This window comes from Malus sylvestris, chromosome 2 (genome assembly GCF_916048215.2).
Source record: "Malus sylvestris chromosome 2, drMalSylv7.2, whole genome shotgun sequence".
NCBI classification, from domain to species: Eukaryota; Viridiplantae; Streptophyta; class Magnoliopsida; order Rosales; family Rosaceae; genus Malus; species Malus sylvestris.
The window spans coordinates 4,579,303-4,601,220 of NC_062261.1; the positions used below are offsets into that span (position 1 = coordinate 4,579,303).

Below are 21,918 nucleotides of genomic sequence, written 5' to 3' on the forward strand. Positions count from 1 at the left end.
ACGGCCCTTTGGATCAATCACATCGACAAATACACACCTTACGGAGATCGAATCAGAGGATCAAAATAGAGAGAGATTGTAACCCAAAATCATCAAACACAAATATTTGTTTGTGCGCGTTTGTTCTTGTCTCTTTCGTTTCAGGAATTTTCCTTGTTCACATGTATATTAAAAAAAATACCAACATCCCCTTTACTAAAGTACTCAAAAACAATGATTGATTTCTTTTATTTGATCTTGTAAAGTGTTTAGATCAATACCTGCAGCACTCTCTGATTTATGGAGCAGGATTTAAGGGGTTCTGGTTATAATCCAGAAACGATTCGTGTATATATTTCACAAAAACGTAAAATCAAAGTAGGTGATAAAGTTGTTGAAAGACATGAAAATAAAGGCATTGTTTTAAAAAATTTATCTCGATAAGATATGCCTTATTCGCAGAATGCCTGTTGATATGGCCTTCAACCCATTAAGAGTGTCTTCACGAATGAATGTAGGAGAGATATTTGAATGCTTGCTCGAGTTAGCGAGGGATCGGCTAGATAAACATTATCGACTAACACCTTTTGATGAGAGATATGAACCAAAGAGTTTGAAAAAACTAAATTCTCTCACATCTCTTCTTTCCTCTTTTCTTATCTGAACCATTGCAGTCACGTCAATATTTTGAGTTGATTTTTATCTTAAAAAAAATAAAAAGAAAAGTGAGGAAAATGAAAAGAAAAAAAAAAGGGGAGGGATCTAAATAGGAGGGGCCTACTGTCTGTTTCCTGTCGCCAATGTATACGGTTTTGCAGTGTGTAAAGCTCATGGATGACGAAAGAGTGGCTTCACCGTAAATACTAGGAAACAGAAAGGGCGTTTTAGCTGTACCGTGCCGCTTCCACTTCCAGCGTGGAGTATTCTGAGATTAATAATTTGGCCAAAGCAGTTGCAGAAGCAGAAGCAGTAGCAGTTTTAGTGGACCGAAGGCTACAGAGATCTCTTCTGAAGTCGGAGCTCCCCCATTCATTCAAGGTTCTCAATGCAACCAGTGATTCTAATTCCTCATTTGATCTTGTAAAGTCTTTAAATTTATGGGGGGGTTTTCCTCAAATTTAAGCATATTAGGTAGGCTGCTTTTTAAATCATAAATCTTTCCTGTTCTGAAATCTGAATTTGGAAAAGTTATGTAATTTCTAGATGGGATGCATAAAGATTTCTGGGTTTTTGTGGTAAATGTGTAATTTTCTTCCGCTGCTTCAAGGCTCGTTACGAAAATTCTAAATCTTTTCGTGTTTTGGATTTGGCAATATGTGTGTAAATTCTTGATGGCATGTATTATGTGTATGGATATCATAGTTTTTGTGGTAAATGTATAATCTTTTGTTTCAGCTGTTGTGCATTTTGTATGATATGGATACTGCTGCTGCTCGAACCCAGAGATTTTGGAACATTGGAATCCGGAGACTGCTGTTAATAATCGGCGGGGCGGTTGCCATTGTAGTTGTATCCCAGTGTTTTGAGCTTCCCTATGACACAACCTTTTTCTTTTTCCCTGCTGATATTGGTTCAATTTCAACAGCCACAATGTTTGCCAATGTTGGTAGCTCAAACATGTCAAAGTCTGGCAAGTTTAGTGTTGGTGGTGTAGAGGGCCTGGTGGGTAATGACACTGAAGTTTCCGATTCGGAAGGAGAAACTAGGCATGGGAATGATACGAGACAACAGACCTGGGTGTATGGATTAGCACTAGGTAATGACAGCAGTTTGACCGGGGACGGGAAGTCCATGTTAGAGAATAATGTAACACTTGGAAAGAGTTATCCGGTGGGAACGGGTGGAAATGAAGATGGTATCTTTATCCGGGGAAAGACAGATTTTAAAAATGGTTACTTACAGACGGCTAATGAATCAGTTAACGGTTACAGGGAAGACAACGACCCTGGAATCAGCTCTGGTTTGAAGGTTAATGAAGTTAGAAATGAAGTTGGTCTTGTACCAGTTGTATCACAAGAAAGCTCTACAAAGAGACCGGAAAACTTGAATGTAGATTCAAAGGGCAATGTCGAACGAAATACAGAAACCCAAATTGATCACCAGAAGATTGAGCTACAGCAACCTGTTTCAGTCACCTTGGACGATAATTCTACAATGACTGTAGATTCTGTACTAAGGAAGTGGAATCGACGACCAACATCAATATCACAGATGAACTCATTATTGCTTCAAAGTGCTGTTTCTTCTCGTTCAATGGTATGAATTTAATTTTGAGGTTCCAATTTGAGAAACGAGAAATGCGTTTGATTTCCAGATCCTCACTTGTACTTTTTTTGGCACTAGAAACTGCGGAGGCACTCAGCACGTGATCGTGAACTACAATCTGCAAAACTGGAGATTGAGAATGCTCCCATCATAAGGGACAATGCAGGACTTAGTGCTTCTGTTTTCCGAAATCTCTCCAAATTTATACGGTAAGCCCAATTTGTCTGTCCACTCCGTATGTGCATCTAGTAAATGCTTTATATTGTTTTCTCTTTATGATTGCTTGTAAACCGCTTCAATTGTGTCCGTATATAAATATGGGGCTTTTCAAATATCTGCTTAACGTTGAAGCTTATCATCTCTATAGTCTATACAGATATGGAATCCTTCGAGAGTAAATATTTTGAAATGTAGGCTTCTTTTTGGAAACCCGTGACAATCTTGAGATTTTATTGGTACTCTACTGCAGGAGTTATGACTTGATGGGGCACATGCTCAAAGTTTACATCTACAGTGAAGGTGAAAAGCCGGTATTCCATCAGCCTTTGATGAGAGGCATCTATGCCTCAGAAGGCTGGTTTATGAAACTAATTGAAGGAAATAAAAAATTTGTTGTGAGGGACCCCAAGAAAGCTCATTTATTCTATTTACCCTTCGATTCGCATATGCTAAGGTTGACTATTCCTAGACACTCTATCCATGGTAAGAGTAAGACGGTCCTAGAAGAAGTTTTGCAGAGCTACGTTGGGTTAATTTCTAGAAAATATCCTTTCTGGAATAGAACGAAAGGGGCAGATCATTTTCTTGTTGCTTGTCATGACTGGGTATGATTCTCATGCATCAATCTAGTTTCTATTTCATACTGATGAGGTCCTATGGATTATAGACTATCTTCAATCGATGCCTTAATCTAATACATCCTTGTAATTGGAATTTCAGGCCCCCAAGCTCACAAAACAGTGCATGAAGAATTGCATCAGGTCTCTTTGCAACGCACATGTCGATAGAGAATTCGAAATTGGCAAGGACACCAGTCTACCTGTGACATATATACGTTCCGTGGAGAATCCTCTTCAGGATCTTGGAGGAAAACCTGCTTCAGAAAGATCTATCCTGGCCTTCTTTGCCGGGGGCTTGCATGGCTATCTCCGACCAATCCTGCTACACTACTGGGCAAACAAAGAACCCGACATGAAAATCTTTGGCCCAATGCCGCATGATATTGAAGGCAAAAGCATGTATAGGGAATACATGAAGAGCAGCAAGTATTGCATATGTGCCAGGGGTTACGAGGTCCACACGCCTCGAATAGTTGAGGCCATATTCTACGAGTGCGTGCCGGTCATCATATCAGATAGTTACATGCCTCCTTTCTTCGAAGTATTCAATTGGGAGGCATTTGCAGTTTTCATACAAGAGAGGGACATCCCCAATTTGAGAAGCATTTTGCTCTCGATCCCGGAAGAGAAGTACCTCACAATGATGTCGAGAATAAAGATGGTGCAACAACATTTCTTCTGGCACAAGAAACCAAAGAAGTACGACTTATTTCATATGGTACTTCATTCAGTCTGGTACAACAGAATTCTTCAGTTAAAAACCAGATGAAGATGCGAGTTTTTTGGGTTCTTTGATGCTGAAAAAGAAGACCGGTGAGTGCAGATTAAAAGGTTTCTGTAAACAAGCAGCAAAGAAAGAGATACACAGAAACCACACTGACTCTACTGAATCTTTTGCCACTGAAATTGAATTTGAAGCTGACACAGGGATTCATTCAAGTACAAGGAAATGGTCGTCGGATTGTCATTTATGGTCGTCGGATTCATTCAAGTACAATTTCAACTCCGATAGCGAGGACGTGTGTAAATGACCAATGGTTAGGGCCGGCCTAATCAGCTGCAGGTTTCGACCACACAGGGTTCATAAAACTCTAAGGCCGGCCCAGCCAGCGACGTCATAATATTCACCTAAGGAAAACAAATCTCTTGATCGCAAGTTTTTTTTTCTGGTAGGACTGTATGTAGAAGAAAAATGTACAACAACAATACTATAGAACTGGACCGAAAGGGGGAATACGATGCTGATGGGTCCGTCCGTCTAAAATCGTTCTGCGTATGGATTTTATTTACGAATGAAGGTGGAGTCAATCGTTTCACATATATTGGAACATAACATTTTTCTTTCACATATCAAAAGTATGGACATCCAACTGAAGTTAAATAGATCATAATGTTCACTCTTATCAATCTTAACTTAGAGCGTAATGCGACTAAAGTTCGACAGAATTTACAGTTAAAGAGAAACTAATATGAAGGGAGGCAAGAGATGTACGGTTCCCCAACCAATCTGGTAAAGCCTCCAGTCCACTAAATCTTCAAAGTTGTTAGAGAAGTACCCAAGTGCTGAATTTGCATAGGCAGAGACTCGAGCTTAGGCGACCCCCACAAGTCTAATCTTTTGAGTTGTGATGGAACTTGAAGGTTGAAAAGCAGGGAAAGAATCGAGCTCCTCCCAAAACGCACCGATTGACATCTTTTCAAACCAGTCAGGGAGTGTAATGATCAAAATTCTAAGAACACGAAATCTGAATATACTCGGGATCAAAAGATACCCCACTGTGCCCATGACCAATGCAACAACATGAGTCTCATTGTCACTAGGGAAAACCATGGACAGACCAAAATCTGCTATTTTTGCATCCAAGTTTTCACTTAAGAGAATGTTGGCAATCTTTACATCTCTATGCACAATACGTGGATTGCATCCTTTATGCAAGTAATGTAGCCCTGTGAGCCAAATTTCACAATGTACATAAGTTGAATTAGGCATATGAAGTTACGCAAATATATTAGTGTACGAAGTAACACGCAGCACCAGCCTAACGCAATATCTAATGCTATCCGATGTCTCATTTCCCAAGTTACATGTGAGCTTCTATCTGCATCTGCAACCATTAACGTGACACTTCAATATTTTGAAACCCTCTGATGGAGGACAATGCTTATGAAATATAGAACTACGTACCTGAGAGATGTTCTCTTAGGTTTCTGTTAGTCAAGTACTCGTATATAAGTGCCAAGTTGTCTGTATCCAATAAATGAGGCCAAGTTTCTAGATGGATTCTGATCAGGAGCTCAACCTGCAGCGATAAGGAACTCATCAATCTCTAACCAACAAGACAAGCCATTTAACTTGCATTCCAAGGAATTAAATTATAACCGTCAAACCTCTGTTTGGAACTCCCTAACTCCTAGCAATGACGATGGAGAAAGTATTTTAACTGCAACTTGAGTGCCATCTTTCAAGTAGCCATGGTATACAATCCCAAATCCTCCTTTCCTGATTTTAGTTTGAAATTTTTCGGTGTATTCCAAAACCTCGTCGAAAGTGAACTGGGACTCCTTTGATGCTACAGGTGTTTAGTTATGTTTTTCTCCATCTGCAGCTTAAGCAGACAAAAAGATATGAGTTCTGACAAAGTGGATAGGATCATAGGAATACCATTAAACCATAGTAGCAGCGTTGGTTCTAACTGAATAAGTATCAAGCGTATAAAATGGTACCTGGTTTTCTTTTTCTTCTAAGCTTCCAAACGAGTATGAGCACTATAACTAGAAGGAGGGCCACTGCTGATACTGATAGTTATGATCCCAGTATTGGAACAACTTGCACTTGCTTGAATCTGAGCTAAAAAAAGAACCTATAAGCAGATAGAAAATATAAATCTGAAGAATGCAATACCATTCGCTTTTGTTAAGGACAATGCTAACCTATTTGGCGCTCTCCATGAACGAAACTTGCACAGAGCAGTAGGATGAGGAAACCAGTTGAGATCTTCATCTCTCTTTGTCTCATTGCAGCCTATGAACTACCTGGTATTTAAAATGTGCGACAATGTCCCGATCAGAAAAATAGAAAAAGCGTATATGACAGTGTGGATTTGTAATTTCATGCTGCACAACTTGCACAGTACATACATGATCCTTATTACATGGAGATGCTTAATTAGTCTGCGACAATCAATGGATCATGCAATGTTCATACTAAGAGAGCAAATTGGTCAAGCCAACATATTTTCTAGTCAAAGCATTTCAAACATTGTTCCTGTTAGGGTTATGTTGTGTCATGCAAGTCATGGACACAACCCAAAGTATTGGACCAAAGTGCTGTCATGGAACCTGCATTTGTGGAATCTGGACATATGGAGATCACTCTATGTGAACTCTGGAATGGTGAAATAGAAACACGAGTTTCTTCATTTGAGCCTGGAGTTCTTTCTCGATGCTTTAGACACCTCTGTTTCCAAACATTGTGTTAGTTGACACAGCACAAAATCAATGGTGGCTCTATGTTGGGCGGTGGAACCGTGGAAGTTGTGCATGCCATTGCTGTTTTAAGGCTTTCCAGACCGAATCCACACTGAAATCTCCTAAAATCCTTCACTACAAAATAGTTGTAAAATCCCTTTGCAGGAATTCAGGATTAACCCACTCCACTATGTGGACAAGATCATCACTTTCTATGGTTGCAGGTTGTCCAGTAAAACTATAAACATCAAATTTCTTTATTCAACCATTATAACATGATAAAAAGGTCTAATAGAACAAGGAAATTTGAACATACTCTGGATCAAGATAACCAGCTGTGCCCATGACCGATGTCAGCACCCGAGTCCCATTATCACTGGAAAAAACCATGCACGGACTGAAATCTGCTATTTTCGCGTCCAAGTTTTAGTTGTGCTGCGCTTGCTCTCCTCTCTTAATGCAATTCTCTTACTGGATTCCCTTGTTAAGTGAGCTGAAATACTAATCCAATTTATCTGTGATTAACGTATTCTAGATAACTCGACATGATTTTTTTCGAGGATGAAAGATGGAAGAAAGAAGTTACATATTAACTGAACAGATTACCTTCCACAAAATGGGTCTAATAAAAGCGTGTTAGTTGGGTGAACCTGCACACAGTGAGATGAAACACAACCCTGTACAAAAGTGTATCTGCACCATAACAACCAAATGGAACTAAGACGAGAAGAGAACAAATCGTGAATTACTGTTTCGGGAAAGAAACCTACACTTGGGTGTCGGAAATGTGAGAAATGTTGGGCCAGTGGGGCAGGTTGCATCTTTCTTTTAATTTAGAACGCAACAGTTAAAATTGTACTGGCTTCCCGTAGATACTCAGAATTCCCACAGCTATAGATACTCAGAATTCCGTAATCACTCTGGCAAGAGCCTTTTGAATCATCAAGTGACAATGATTCCGATTCATCACTCTGGCCCAAAACGGGATATCACTAACATCCAGTTTACCGCAGAAAACGAGAGTGAGTGAATAATATTGGACAAAATATACATGGATAATTGATTTGAGATAAAAATAAAAATTACCTGTGATATTTGGAATGTGAGAAATCTTTGGCCATTCTGGGCCGCTGTCCTTGGCGCATCTTTCTTGGAGACGGGGACAATTAATAATACGGTGAAGGTGAAGGTGAATAGATAGATGGTCGATTCATGAAAGGTTCCGTCATCACTCTGGTAAGAGCCTTTTCAATCATCAAGTGACAATCATCTAATTCTGCAGAAAACGAGAGTGAATGAAGAATTTTGAACAAAAGATACATGGATAATTGATTGGCTCCAAAAATAAAAATTACCTGTGATATTTGGAATGTGAGAAATCTTTGGCCATTCTGGGCCGCTGTCCTTGGCGCATCTTTCTTGGAGACGGGGACAATTAATAATACGGTGAAGGTGAAGGTGAATAGATAGATGGTCGATTCATGAAAGGTTCCGTCATCACTCTGGTAAGAGCCTTTTCAATCATCAAGTGACAATCGTCTAATTCTGCAGAAAACGAGAGTGAATGAAGAATTTTGAACAAAAGATACATGGATAATTGATTGGCTCCAAAAATAAAAATTACCTCAGATCTGGAATGTGAGAAATCTTTGGCCATTCTGGGCCGCTGTCCTTGTCGCATCTTTCTTTCAGACGGGGACACCAGTAAATCTCTAGACGATGTAATTTGGTTAGGCGTTGCATAGCTTCGACCGTAGGCAGATACATCAGGTTCTCACAATTCAAAATTCCCAAATATGTAAGAGATGTGAGGTTGCCCAACCACTCTGGAAGAGCCTCCAGACCATCGAAACGAGAAATGGACAAAGATGTTAGAGAAGCAGAGTGTTGAATTTGCTGAGGCAGAGACTTGAGCTTAGGCCACCCGTACAATGTTAATACTTTCGATGGGACCTGAAAATCAGGGAAAGAATCGAGCTCTTGGCAGAAGGCACCGATCCACAACTGTTCCAAACGAGATAGAGAGTGCAGCCCCTTGGGCAAATATTGTAATTTCCCACATTCAGATAAATATAAAGAGGAAAGAGATTGCAAGCTGGACACATTGTGATCCGCCAGAGATATCAAATTGGAGCAATAATTGACAGCCAAACGGGTAAGAGATGTGCAGTATGCAAGCCCACTCGGTAGACTTGTTAATCCATCACAGTCCCCAATAATCAACTCAGTGAGGGACGTGAGGTTGTCTAAACTGGGAATATCCTCTAGATTAGGGCAATAGCTGACAAGCAAATGGGTAAGAGATGTGCAGTATGCAAGCCCACTCGGTAGACTTATTAATCCATCACATCTCATAATATTCAATATAGTGAGGGACGTGAGGTTGTCTAAACTGGGAATAGCCTCTAGATTAGGGCAATGCTGTATTTCAATCTTCTCAAGAGAGACGGGGGTTTGTAGCCCATGACCCGACAAAGTCCTCAAATTTCGACAATCATGAATAACCATTGTGCGAAGACTGGTACAAGAATGGAGCCCACTCAGTATACTTGTGAATCCATTGTAGCCATCAATCGTCAATTCACGGAGGGATGTGCAACCGTTTAAAGACAAGTCCTCCTGCTGCTGCTGCTGCTGCTGAAGAGTAGTGCTAGTCGTCGACTCTATATTTTCCGACTCCTCAAGAGACGTACATCTTTCAATAACCAATTTGCGGAGTGAGGGCAGATTGTGAATTTGAAGGGATTTTAGATTGGTGCAATGATCAATTAAAACACTTTGAAGATTCGGCCAGCGTACGAGTGGTGGGACTGCTTCACATTTTTTACACATGGATAGGATAATCTCTGTTAAGTTCGGCAACAAATCACTCATCATCCATGATGCAAATTTAGTACCCATGAAGTTCCTAATTGCCAAGCTTTTTAAGTTGGGGTGCGGTTGAAGTCCTTCAAGAATATCATGGTCAAGATTCGCATAATGGTCCCTCCCCCAATCTAATTCCAATTTTCGTAGGTTTGCTTTTCCCACTAAATTTGATTTCATTGCTTCTTCCTTGTCTCTCACATATTCCAATGCTCCAATAGCTAGTCGCCCCTTCAATCCATTTAACCCACCTAGCTCATCAAGTCTATGACGCCTTGCTCTATCCAAAATAAAAGAAGTTAGCGTTTGCAGATGAGTCAATCTTGTCATCCCAAATGGAACTTCCTTATACTCATCAAAATAAACATGTCTCAAGTTGATCAAATTTTCCATTTCCCTAGCAAACGTTTTAAGCCTCCATGCTCCTGACATTCTTAACGTCTGAAGATTATAGAGCTGGCCAATAGATTTTGAGAGTTTTTTTATTCTTGTATTAGAAATGTTGAGATACCTCAACTGTTTCAACTTTCCAATTGAGCTGGGCAAATCCTCTATTGCAGCCTCAGATAAATTCAACATCCGTAAAGCTCTAAACCTTTGGAAGATGTTACTAGGGACCTCCCAATCAACAAACAACGACCGCAATCTCCTGACACTCCCTTGTGGAATTCTTTTAAGTGTCGTGGAAGAAATTCGTGCAACATGTTGAATCTCAAGTGCATCATCCATCTGGTCAGAGTTCCACATCAAGCTTTCAGATTTAAATACTTCCTCTGCAAGATCATGCACAAGATCGTGCATCTTGCATTCGGTAATAACACCGTACTCATCTTCTATAGCATCTTGAAATAAGGAGTTTTGCAATAGAATATTAAAATATTCATTGCCTATATCCTCCATGCTCATGTTGGGAGAGGAATGGAGATATCCTTGAGCAATCCAGAGCTGGACCAAGTTATCTCGTTCAATTTTAAAATCTTTTCTAAACATTGAACAATATGCAAAACATTGTTTCAAGAATGGCAACTTCAAATTATCGAAACTTAACTTCAAAACCGACATGATTTTCTCCTCTTCATTTGGTAATTCCCATATCTTACTTTGTAGAATTGACAACCATTCACGTGTACTATAGTTAGAACGCATCACACTTCCCAAAACCTATTAACAACAACAACAACAAAGCCTTTTCCCACTAAGTGGGGTCGGCTATATGAATCCTAGAACGCCATTGCGCTCGGTTTTGTGTCATGTCCTCCGTTAGATCCAAGTACTCTAAGTCTTTTCTTAGAGTCTCTTCCAAAGTTGTCCTAGGTCTTCCTCTACCCCTTCGGCCCTGAACCTCTGTCCCGTAGTCACATCTTCGAACCGGAGCGTCAGTCGGCCTTCTTTGCACATGTTCAAAATCACCGGAGCCGATTTTCTCTCATCTTTCCTACAATTTCGGCTACTCCTACTTTACCTCGGATATCCTCATTCCCAATCTTATCCTTTCTCGTGTGCCCACACATCCCACGAAGCATCCTCATCTCCGCTACACCCATTTTGTGTACGTGTTGATGCTTCACCACCCAACATTCTGTGCCATACAACATCGCTAGCCTTATTGCCGTCCTATAAAATTTTCCCTTGAGCTTCAGTGGCCTACGACGGTCACACAACACGCCGGATGCACTCTTTCCATCCAGCTCGTATTCTATGGTTGAGATCTCCATCTAATTCTCCGTTCTCTTGCAAGATAGATCCTAGGTAGCGAAAACGATCGCTTTTTGTGATCTTCGCTAGATTGCTCCGGTCATTAGTGTGGATAAGTATATAAATGGATAGAGATAGGAAAGCAAACACAAGATGTACGTGGTTCACCCAGATTGGCTACGTCCACGGAATAGAAGAGTTCTCATTAATTGTGAAGGGTTTACACAAGTACATAGGTTCAAGCTCTCATTTAGTGAGTACAAGTGAATGATTTAGTACAAATGACATTAGGAAATATTGTGGGAGAATGATCTCGTAATCACGAAACTTCTAAGTATCGGAGTGTGGTGTCGTCTTGACTTGCCTTATCTGTCTCATAGGTAGATGTGGCATCTTCTCTGGAAGTACTCTTCCTCCATCCAGGGGTGGTATCTTTAACTGGTGGAGATGCACAAGGTAATGTATCAATTTCACTTGAAGCTTACTTGTAGTTTCAGGCTTGGTCAAGCGCGATACAAACCATGTAGTAGGAGTCCCCCAAGTCGCCGAGCTAGGGGGTCTGCTGAAAGAGGTGACAGACAAGGTAAGCAATCAGAGCTCCGACTGATTGTTCACCTTCTCCCCATCTTGCAGCAGCATGAAGGATAAAGAGAAGAAAAATGAGAAGAGATGATATGAGATACTTTTGCTTTTGAAGAAGTAACTTTCCACAGGCTTATTCTTGAACTGAGCTGGAGGGTTTTCTGGTTTCCTCCAGAGTATAAGGCCGACTGAAGAATTTGAGGGTCAAAACAAGTCCATCAAATCTAGAGTACGTTCCACCCTGCTGATATGGGATACTTTTGCTTTTGACAGAGTAATGAATGTATCGGCACGTGTGCTGTTACGCTTGTCTCCACATGCTTCCTTGTATCCTTCGCACTTGCCCTATCTGTTCCTCAAGCAGATGCGGAATCTTCCCTGGAAACATAAGATGTTGAAGATGAGTACTCGAGAGCAATGCCAGGTAAGTAATCAGGTAAGGGGTTCCAGGCAGTCAGTTCCTGGCTGGAAGCTTGATTCCAAGTGCTGACTGATTGCTCTCTTTCTCCTTGTCTTGCAGGTAAAAACAAGGCCAAAAGAAAAGACAGGGAAAAAGCATGATATGGGATACTCTTGCTTTTAACCCTGATGATATGAGATATTCTTGCTCTAGTATAGCTTGTTTGCAGAGGTATTATCGGGGGGAAAGAAAGCTGAATATTTCGAAAGGCATCGTTGGGAGTGCCCTCTCAGATATGATGAAGGGTTGAGCATTTTTGCAGGTCTGCCTGTCCGTTGGGGATGGAGGTCGACATATATAGGAGTCTCCCTAACAACAAGTAGTAATGCTATTCCTTTACCCTGCTTGGTCATAGCACGGTAGTGGGAGCTGCCAGTTTCACATGTTTTAACTCTGTCAGAGCACTTTGAAAAAGTGGTCTGTGGTATCTGGCTCTCGAGATTCGGAGAACGATGCCTCTTCGATTTTTGAGAAAGCAATCATGCTGGGTGTATGACTCTCGAGATTCGGAGAGCAGTGTCTCTTCGATTTTTGAGGAAGTAATCATGTTGGGAGTCTGGCTCTCGAGATTCGGAGGGTGGTGCCTCTTCGATTTTGGAGCAAGCAATCTTGTTGGGAGTGTTGTCTCGAATGTGAGTAAAGGTTGGGCATGTTTGCTAGTCTACCTTGCCACGAAGCACAAAGGTTGACACACAGGGACTTTCCAATTATCCAGCAATGGTACTGTTCCTTTACCCTCTCTTCGATTTTGAGAAAGTAGTCATGTTGGGAGTCTGGCTCTCGAGATTCGGAGGACGGTGCCTCTTCGATTTTGGAGCAAGCAATCTTATTGGGAGTGTTTTCTCGAATGTGAGTAAAGGTTGGGCATGTTTGCTAGTCTACCTTGCCACGAAGCACAGAGGTTGACACACAGGGACTTTCCAATTATCCAGCAGTGGTACTGTTCCTTTACAGTTGTGGGTAATAATATGGTAGCTAGACCTTCAAAATTTATGTGTCTAAACTTTTGTTAGTGCTGTTTCTTTGCTATTCTTTTACCTTTCTTGGTCAGAGCGATGTAGTGGGAGCTGCAAGCTTCACGTGCTCAACTTTGGCAGAGAACTTTGGCAAAGTTATTTGTGGTACCCATGAGCTATTGTTGCGTGTGGGAAGTGGGTGATTGAACAGTAAGATTCATGTGCTTTCTACTTCACCAGAAGTCTTCGACAGAATGCCCATAATTTCTGCAAAGCTGAGTGTGCGTGTGACAGGTGTTGACAAGGCTAGAAAAGTAGGTGCCTCTTCGATTTCTGAGATCGGCCCTCGTGGTCTCTGAGCAGCCCAGCTTTTGAGAAAGCGAGCGCCTCTTCGATTGATTCGGAGAACGATGCCTCATCGATTTTTAAGAAAGCAATCATGCTGGGGGTCTGGCTCTCGAGATTCGGGGAGCAGTGTCTCTTCGATTTTTGAGAAAGTAATCATGTTGGGAGTCTGGCTCTCGAGATTCGGAGGGCGGTGCCTCTTCGATTTTGGAGCAAGCAATCTTGTTGGGAGTGTTTTCTCGAATGTGAGTAAAGGTTGGGCATGTTTGCTAGTCTACCTTGCCACGAAGCACAGAGGTTGACACACAGGGACTTTCCAATTATCCAGCAATGGTACTGTTCCTTTACCCTCTCTTCGATTTTTAAGAAAGTAGTCATGTTGGGAGTCTGGCTCTCGAGATTCGGAGGACGGTGCCTCTTCGATTTTGGAGCAAGCAATCTTATTGGGAGTGTTTTCTCGAATGTGAGTAAAGGTTGGGCATGTTTGCTAGTCTACCTTGCCACGAAGCACAGAGGTTGACACACAGGGACTTTCCAATTATCCAGCAGTGGTACTGTTCCTTTACCCTTGTGGGTAATAATATGGTAGCTAGACCTTCAAAATTTATGGGTCTAAACTTTGTTAGTGCTGTTTCTTTGCTATTCTTTTACCCTTCTTGGTCAGAGCGATGTAGTGGGAGCTGCAAGCTTCACGTGCTCAACTTTGGCAGAGAACTTTGGCAAAGTTATCTGTGGTACCCATGAGCTATTGTTGCGTGTGGGAAGTGGGTGATTGAACAGTAAGATTCATGTGTTTTCTACTTCCCCAGAAGTCTTTGACAGAATGCCCATAATTTCTGCAAAACTGAGTGTGCGTGTGACAGGTGCTGACAAGGCTGGAAAAGGCTGGAAAAGTAGGTGCCTCTTCGATTTCTGATATCGGCCCTCGTGGTCTCTGGGGAGCCCAGCTTTTGAGAAAGCGAGCGCCTCTTCGATTTTTGAGATCGGCCTTCGTGGTCTTTGAGCAGCCCAACTTTTGAGAAAGCAAACGCCTCTTCGATTTCTGAGATCAACCCTCGTGATCTCTAAGCAGCCCAGCTTTTGAGAAAGCAAACGCCTCTTCGATTTCTGAGCAGGCGCCTCTTCGATTTCTGAAGCTTCGTCGAGTGCAGATTTTTATAGGGACTGGCATTAAGTTCCAAAGCACACTTGAATCTCCACCAGTAGAAGCTTCATTCTTGCACTTCTAAGATCTTGATTTGTCCGACCTCTTCTCTCTTCAACACCTTTGAAAATGTCTGGCCCCTCCGACCGTCGTTTTGACTTGAACCTTGTTGAAGAGGCAGCCCCGCCTTCTCCAGACAACATATGGCGCCCATCCTTCGTCTCCCCTACTGGTCATCTTACCGTTGGGGATTCCGTGATGAAGAATGATATGACCGCTGCGGTGGTGGCCAGGAACCTTCTCACTCCCAAAGATAACAGACTACTTTCCAAACGGTCTGATTAGTTAGCTGTTAAGGATTCGCTGGCTCTCAGTGTTCAGTGTGCAGGTTCTGTGTCTAATATGGCCCAACGCCTATTTGCTCGAACCCGCCAAGTTGAATCATTGGCGGCTGAAGTGATGAGTCTCAAACAGGAGATTAGAGGGCTCAAGCATGAGAATAAACAGTTGCACCGGCTCGCACATGACTATGCTACAAACATGAAGAGGAAGCTTGACCAGATGAAGGAAACTGATGGTCAGGTTTTACTTGATCATCAGAGATTTGTGGGTTTGTTCCAAAGGCATTTATTGCCTTCGTCTTCTGGGGCTGTACCGCGTAATGAAGCTCCAAATGATCAACCTCTGATGCCTCCTCCTTCTAGGGTTCTGTCCAGTACTGAGGCTCCAAATGATCCCCCTCCGGTGCCTTCTCTTTCTGGGGCTCTACCGACTGCTGAGACTTCTCCTAAGCAACCTTTGTGAAGGCTCCCTCTTGTGTGCTTATTTTGACTCATGTATATGTACATATTTGTAGCTTATCGGGGATATCAATAAATAAGCTTTCCTTCATTTCAACGTATTGTGTTAAATACACCAAAGCCTTCTTCGCTAAGTTCTTTGAATTTTCTTTTGTTAAAGCTTGTATGTTGAAGCTTTCTGAGTGGAGCATGTAGGTTGGGGTAGTGTTCTCTTAATTTCCCGAATGAGGAAAACTTCTCGGTTGGAGACTTGGAAAATCCAAGTCACTGAGTGGGATCGGCTATATGAATCTTAGAACGCCATTGTGCTCGATCCTGTGTCATGTCCTTCGTTAGATCCAAGTACTCTAAGTCTTTTCTTAGAGTCTCTTCCAAAGTTTTCCTAGGTCTTCCTCTACCCCTTCGGCCCTGAACCTCTGTCCCATAGTCGCATCTTCTAATCGGAACGTCAGTAGGCCTTCTTTGCACATGTCCAAACCACCGTAACCGATTTTCTCTCATCTTTCCTTCAATTTCGGCTACTCCTACTTTACCTCGGATATCCTCATTCCTAATCTTATCCAGTGTTAGAATAAAATCATCATGTACATAACTTAGTAATTGAAGAGTTCGTAAAGGCGGTTGTTTGAAAGAGCGTTTTGTAAAATGCAAGCTATACCTAGATTAAGAGTACTGTTACTTACCCACTTGTCCACTTGTCTTATTTTATTTCTCCACCCACCATCAAATTTAAAAATGAAGTTTTTGAAATTTAGTCCTTAAATAAGATTGAAATCTAATAACACTAAAATAATAATAAAAATAACTTAAAAAAGAAGATTGGGAAATATCAAGTGGGCGGTGAAGATAGTTGTGGCTGCATCATGACAGTCTATACCATTTCAGCAACCTCCAGGACCTTTTTCTCGATGTTGGCTAATTGAGTTGTAGGGTGAAGTTAGTGGTTGTGCGTTGGGTTTAGAGGTGATGGCTTGATATGAGTGGCGGTGACCGTTAGTTGGTGGAGACCATGCTTCCATAAATTTCTATTGATTTTGGAGACAAAGTAAGCCCCTGGTGATTTAATACAAATTTAATTGGGGCATAACAAATGTGACATTTTCAATACCATTTCAGCAACCTCCACGACTTTCTTCTCGATGTTGGCTAATTGAGTTGTAGGGTGAAGTTAGTGGTTGTGCGTTGGGTTTAGAGGTGATGGCCTGATATGGGTGGTGGAGACCATGCTTCCATAAATTTCTATTGATTTTGGAGATAAAGTAAGCCCCTGGTGATTTAACAGAAATTTAATTGGGGCATAACAAATGTGACATTTTCAATAGGTTTGATATTTGTTTGAAATGTTTAAACAGGTTAAGACCAATTTGGAATGACACTAAAAGGTTAGGGGATTTAGGTACTTTTTTTTTTTAACAAACGATATTATCTACACTAAGAGGGTGAGGGAGAAGGATTAGCCTCACAATGGGTTAGCAATAATGTGGTTCAAAATTCGCATTTGGCAAGAATTGAACCTAATATCCCTCACTTACAAGTAAAGAAGAATCACTAGAGGGGAGTACTAAGTGACGAAAGGTTTTAAGTACTTAATTCTAGATTATATATTGATTTTAGTCCTTTGACTATTTAATGTCTATCTTCATTCTAAAAATTATCCTCATAAATATTTGATTTTATGCGTAACTTCATCCAATTATAAATGAGAAAATATTTCCCAAAAAAAAAATATTAGTAATACAAAAAATATGCAAATCCATAAGTGTATCTAAATATATTAAAAGATGTACTAAATGTTTGTGCCAAAATGTACATTAATGTACTTAAGTATGTAGCAAAATATTATATGAGTTAATGTACCTAATTTTTTGTATCGAAATATATAAAATGAATTAATGTACCTAAATGAAGAACGCAAAGTATATCGAATCATATTGTTTAAAAAAATTAATGTACCTAAATGTATATATGAAAAATATTACGATGAATAAAATGAAAAATAATTAAGTGCATTAACATAATGTGAACACATGGTATTACTATTATAGTAAGGAAGAAAAGACTAATAAAACCTCAAATTATAAATAATAGGTGAGGTAATTAAATGTATTTTGACTTGGATATTGAGTAATGGGACTTGAATTAGATTATAATTTTACACAAGGTATTAATATAAGAGTAATCTTTTTCAACGATTAATTAAATTTTTTATTTAAAGATAGGGTTCTTTAAATTTAGGCCCCAACAACTCATGTTTTTCAGACATAAACCATGCCACAAGAGTCTGAATTTGCTCATCTCCCTTACCAGATGGTGAGCGTTAACCTTTCTCAGAACGTACAACATGTTCGTGGCATAACTATGATTAATTAGTTTAACTTTTATATATTTACCAAAAATATAATTCCATCAATTCCTTTCAAATTTGTTTTCATCAAACTTAATGGTAAAAGGATTCATAACACGTAAACAAACAAAAAGAAAATAAGAAAAGTGGATGCCAACCTAGAGTTTGTTGTGAGGTTGGACGAAAAACAAAAATTAAATAAAAAAGAACGTAACAGACTCCAAGGCCTTTTTTAAGGTACTCCATGATATTCATAAGCTTCGATCCCACAACCACCAGTGATATAGTTTGTTTTTAACTTAGTTTATTTTGTTTGTGTCATTAGCATTGATGATTTCTAACATTTAAAAAAATTAAGTTTTTTTTTAACAAACAATATTAGCTACACTAAGAGAAATGTGGTAAACTTAGCCTCACAATGAGATAACAATAATATGATTCAAATTCGTCGTTGGCCAGAATCAAACTTAAGATCTTTCACTTACAAATGGAGAAAAATATCACTAAACCGTACTATTAAGTGGCAAAAAAAATAGATATTGATAATGGATAATTGTCTCAAGATTTGATGGGAGCAAATTCGAAAGAATTATAATTTACTTATTAAGTTATTATTTTATATGTATAAAAAATAAATTAGTTAATTATGGTTAAGCCACGAAACATGACGTGTACTAAGAAAGGTAGTAACGCTCACCGCTGAACGGGTTGGTGAGAAAATTCAAACTCATGCCACTACATTGTATTAACGTTTCTCTCTCTCTCACACATATTATTTGCCTTGATAGGGCATTAAAATCTATCTAATAGTCTTCCTAATCTATCTGTCTAATTTCGTAAACATAAAACATAGATAAATTATGTTTTTAAAAACAGTAGGTACATTTTTTTTGTAAAAATTAAAGATAGGTAGATTATAGGGAGTTTTAACGAAAAGCCCACAGTACTGTTCACTTTAACGAAAAACCATATTTTTACACTAAAAAGTCAAACCTGGTACTATTCACTTTACCCTTTATTTTATTCTTATCATTAAAACTCAAAGTTTGCAAGTCATTTTCATTAGTTTTCCTTAAATTAATTATATTAGTAAAAATAAAACGTAAATAGTTGTTTTTTTTGTAAAAAAATAAACAACAGGTATATTTTCATATAAAAAAAACAATAGGTAAATTATAACAATAGGTAAATTATCTTTGTAAATTATGTCTATATATATACATTATTTTGTAAAAATTAACCATAGGTATATTTTCATATAAAAACAGTAGGTATATTTTCAAATAGTAGGTAAATTATATCTATACTAGCCTCTCCATATACATTATTTTTGTAAAAATTAACCATAGGTAAATAAACAAAAATTAAATTAAAATCATTAAACAAAAAATAGTAGATACATTATCTTCGTAAAATTAAACAATAGGTAAATTATTTTTGTAACATTCAAATAATAGTAATATTATAGTGTTTTTCATAAATTTATTTGCAAATGTAGAAATGAGCACTAGGAAATGTAAGTATTGTTTATTTTCTTATTCATCATAATCAATTATTTTCTTATTCATCATAAGTCACTTAATACTACGGTCTAGTGGTATTTCTCTTCACTTGTAAGTGAGAGGTATTAGGCGATTCTAGACAAAGGTAAATTTGAACCACATTATTATGGCTCGCCTATTGTGTGGTTTAACTCACTCTCTCACCCTCTTAATAGATAATATTGCTTGTTATTAAAAAAAATAAAAAATAAAAACGCATGGAGGTCACCTATCTTTTCCCATTACACCCAAAAAACCCCCACCCATCTTTCTATTTCTATATTATGTTATTAAAATAGAATTTCAAATACAGAACAACAAAGAGGAATATAATAATATATCAATGCATACCTTTGCCACCAATGGTAACCCAGCACACTTTTTAGCTATATCCTTTCCAATGCGCTCTTGATCTGAATCTAGAGGAAAAACATTACCATTTGATAATGCTTTACTCTTTAATATGGACCAACAATCCTCCACCGGTAGGAACCCCAAATCACACCTCGGCATTGTCTCCGTGATAGATGCAACCCTAGCACTGCGGGTAGTAACAAGGGCAATGCTTCCGGGGGCAGAATTGAGTCCTGACAAACAACTCTTAAAATTGCTCCATAAATGCTCATCTTCATTCCAAACATCGTCGAGTATCAGAATATATCTCTTCCCTGTCAACCTTTCTTTGAGGTTATTCAGCAATGCTTCCCGACGTTTAAGTCCAGCGTTTTTTGGGTCGAGCAATTCAAGCATCCCATCTAGAATCAAATTGACCTCAAAAGTGTTGGACACACACACCCACAATTTTTCCTGAAAATGTCTACCAATAGCATCATCATTGAATATTGATTTTGCCAAAGTCGTCTTTCCGAGTCCCCCCATTCCCACAATGGCCTTAACCGAAAGGTTCTTTTCCTGATTCTTGGACTCGATCAACGTTGCAATGATATCCGACACAATCTTCTCCCTTCCGATGATCTTCTCATCATGACCGAAGCTTGAGACGGTTTCTCTGTTCCCCATACCCGGAAGGGTTGGATCTACTCTCCTTGCAGTTAAGCCAATGAAAGATGCCTTACTCTTGAGAACCGCCAGTGACGCACTGATGTTCCTAATTTTGTGTGCCATCTTTTGACGAAATAAAATGGGATTGGAGAGCGAAAAGAAGTTAAGTACCTTCTTCTTCATGTGGTCTTGAATTTCTACTTTACGCCGGAGAACTTCGTAGTTGATGTCCTCCAAGACTTCATTGGCATCATGAGCTACGTCTTTCAGTTTCTTGACCCAGTTTCTGACTGCCACGCCCCGATCCTGTGGTTGGTGGGCAACATCGCCTAAGTACTCTTGAATTTCCATTAACGATTCAGAAAGCTCATCTAGTTCTTTTTTGAATCCTCGGAAAAGACTGATTTCTTGAGCAGCAAGTGAAGCAACCGAATTCAGTATTCCCTCCACCGGAAAAGTGTAGAGAACTTCTAACACCTTTGCAGCTTCCATACTCACGAAAGAGATAATGGAGATAAGATGAGAGCAGAGAATAGAGAAATAGCTAAAGGACACAGGAAGAGTGGAGGCGTAGAGTGTTGGAAGCTGATGAATGAAACGTCTTGACAAATTGACAATATATAGTTCATGCAACAGTGAACAATAAGAGAGGAGAAAGATCCATTACCATTACTTGTTCTTTCTGCAAAGGAGATGCTTTGCTTCGCCTTATCACTTTACATAAGCATAAAGCATAAAACTGCTTCCATCAAGCAAGACACAATGCTCACAGCCCCGCCAAAGTACAATACTTTACCCAGGCATAAAGCCTAAATCTATTCCATACACCCATTTAAAAATCTATCTATGAATAAAAAAAACTTCATTTGGTTTCGGTCTCTAGTTAGTCAAGCTAATTGTTAGACTCATTGTTTGTTTATTATCATTTAGTACTACAGTTTGGTAGTATTACTTTTCATTTGTAAGTGAAATATCTTAGACCTAAATCTCGTGGATAACGAATTTAATATCAAATTAGGTTGTCCAATGTGTGGCTTAGCCGAACTCCCTTTTTCCTAGCGTAAAATATATCGTTCTACCAAAAAAACATTGTTTGTTTATTTTTTTATATTAAAGATAATACAATATTCACTGGGGAGTACCCAATTTAAGGATCAACTGACATGGGCCAATAAAATCAGCACAGTTGTCCCCTTAATTCTTTATTAAACTTTTACTATGTTAAGAACCAAACAGCCCTCTCCTTCCTCCCATTACGTTGGAATAATGTTATTCAAACCATTGTTTTTGTACCATATTTTCATATCATCTTAGGTGGCATTTGATGTGGATAACCACATCATTTGAATTAATCAGATTTTTAAATTTAATTCATTATTTAATAAACTAATAATTAAGAAAAACTAGTTAATTAAATGATGATTGTGGTATACGATGAGTCTTTCTCCTTCCTTTCCTTAGGTTTTGCAAATTTTTCAAATGATGTGGCTATCCACGTTAAATGTTACCTAAGGTGATATAAAAATGTGGTATAAAAACATGGTATGAATAACAAAACATTTGCCAATGTTCATACTTGGTTGCTCGAACGTGTCGATGTCTAGCAAGTTTAATGTTGGTGGTGTAGAGGGCC

The 21,918-nt window shown here is 39.3% G+C and overlaps 3 protein-coding genes across 14 annotated transcripts; 1 reads left to right on the forward strand and 2 right to left on the reverse strand.

Moving 5' to 3' along the window:
• The first annotated feature begins 831 nt into the window (after window positions 1–831).
• On the forward strand, window positions 832–4,403 carry LOC126596025 (probable glycosyltransferase At3g07620). Of its 3 annotated transcripts, none has more exons than XM_050262472.1 (5): window positions 832–1,110; window positions 1,375–2,235; window positions 2,323–2,453; window positions 2,714–3,068; window positions 3,184–4,403. In XM_050262472.1, exons 2-5 carry the CDS (start codon window positions 1,396–1,398, stop codon window positions 3,850–3,852), a joined length of 1,995 nt encoding a protein of 664 aa, XP_050118429.1. In that variant the 5' UTR covers window positions 832–1,110; window positions 1,375–1,395; the 3' UTR covers window positions 3,853–4,403. The 3 variants fall into 3 exon arrangements, with proteins under 3 accessions (XP_050118429.1, XP_050118421.1, XP_050118412.1); XM_050262464.1 differs by having other exon boundaries at window positions 833–1,017; XM_050262455.1 differs by lacking the exon at window positions 832–1,110 and having other exon boundaries at window positions 1,117–2,235.
• A 39-nt stretch (window positions 4,404–4,442) lies between these two features.
• On the reverse strand, window positions 4,443–5,254 carry LOC126596073 (probable LRR receptor-like serine/threonine-protein kinase At4g29180). The gene is made up of 2 exons (XM_050262545.1): window positions 5,123–5,254; window positions 4,443–5,030 (listed from the first exon to the last, which is right to left on the reverse strand). The coding sequence occupies exons 1-2, from the start codon at window positions 5,196–5,198 to the stop codon at window positions 4,675–4,677; spliced, it is 432 nt and encodes a 143-aa protein (XP_050118502.1). The 5' UTR covers window positions 5,199–5,254; the 3' UTR covers window positions 4,443–4,674.
• LOC126595975 (putative disease resistance protein RGA3) lies at window positions 4,443–20,874 on the reverse strand. Of its 10 annotated transcripts, XM_050262446.1 has the most exons (13): window positions 19,635–20,874; window positions 8,934–10,577; window positions 8,176–8,792; window positions 7,907–8,096; window positions 7,638–7,827; window positions 7,322–7,543; window positions 7,158–7,244; window positions 6,868–7,044; window positions 6,015–6,789; window positions 5,808–5,926; window positions 5,472–5,689; window positions 5,269–5,383; window positions 4,443–5,188 (listed from the first exon to the last, which is right to left on the reverse strand). In XM_050262446.1, the coding sequence occupies exons 1-4, from the start codon at window positions 20,775–20,777 to the stop codon at window positions 8,069–8,071; spliced, it is 3,432 nt and encodes a 1,143-aa protein (XP_050118403.1). In that variant the 5' UTR covers window positions 20,778–20,874; the 3' UTR covers window positions 4,443–5,188; window positions 5,269–5,383; window positions 5,472–5,689; window positions 5,808–5,926; window positions 6,015–6,789; window positions 6,868–7,044; window positions 7,158–7,244; window positions 7,322–7,543; window positions 7,638–7,827; window positions 7,907–8,068. The 10 variants fall into 10 exon arrangements, with proteins under 10 accessions (XP_050118403.1, XP_050118348.1, XP_050118387.1 ...); XM_050262391.1 differs by having other exon boundaries at window positions 7,158–7,228; window positions 8,176–10,577; window positions 19,635–20,871; XM_050262430.1 differs by having other exon boundaries at window positions 6,015–6,116; window positions 8,176–10,577; window positions 19,635–20,871.
• Window positions 20,875–21,918: the final 1,044 nt, after the last annotated feature.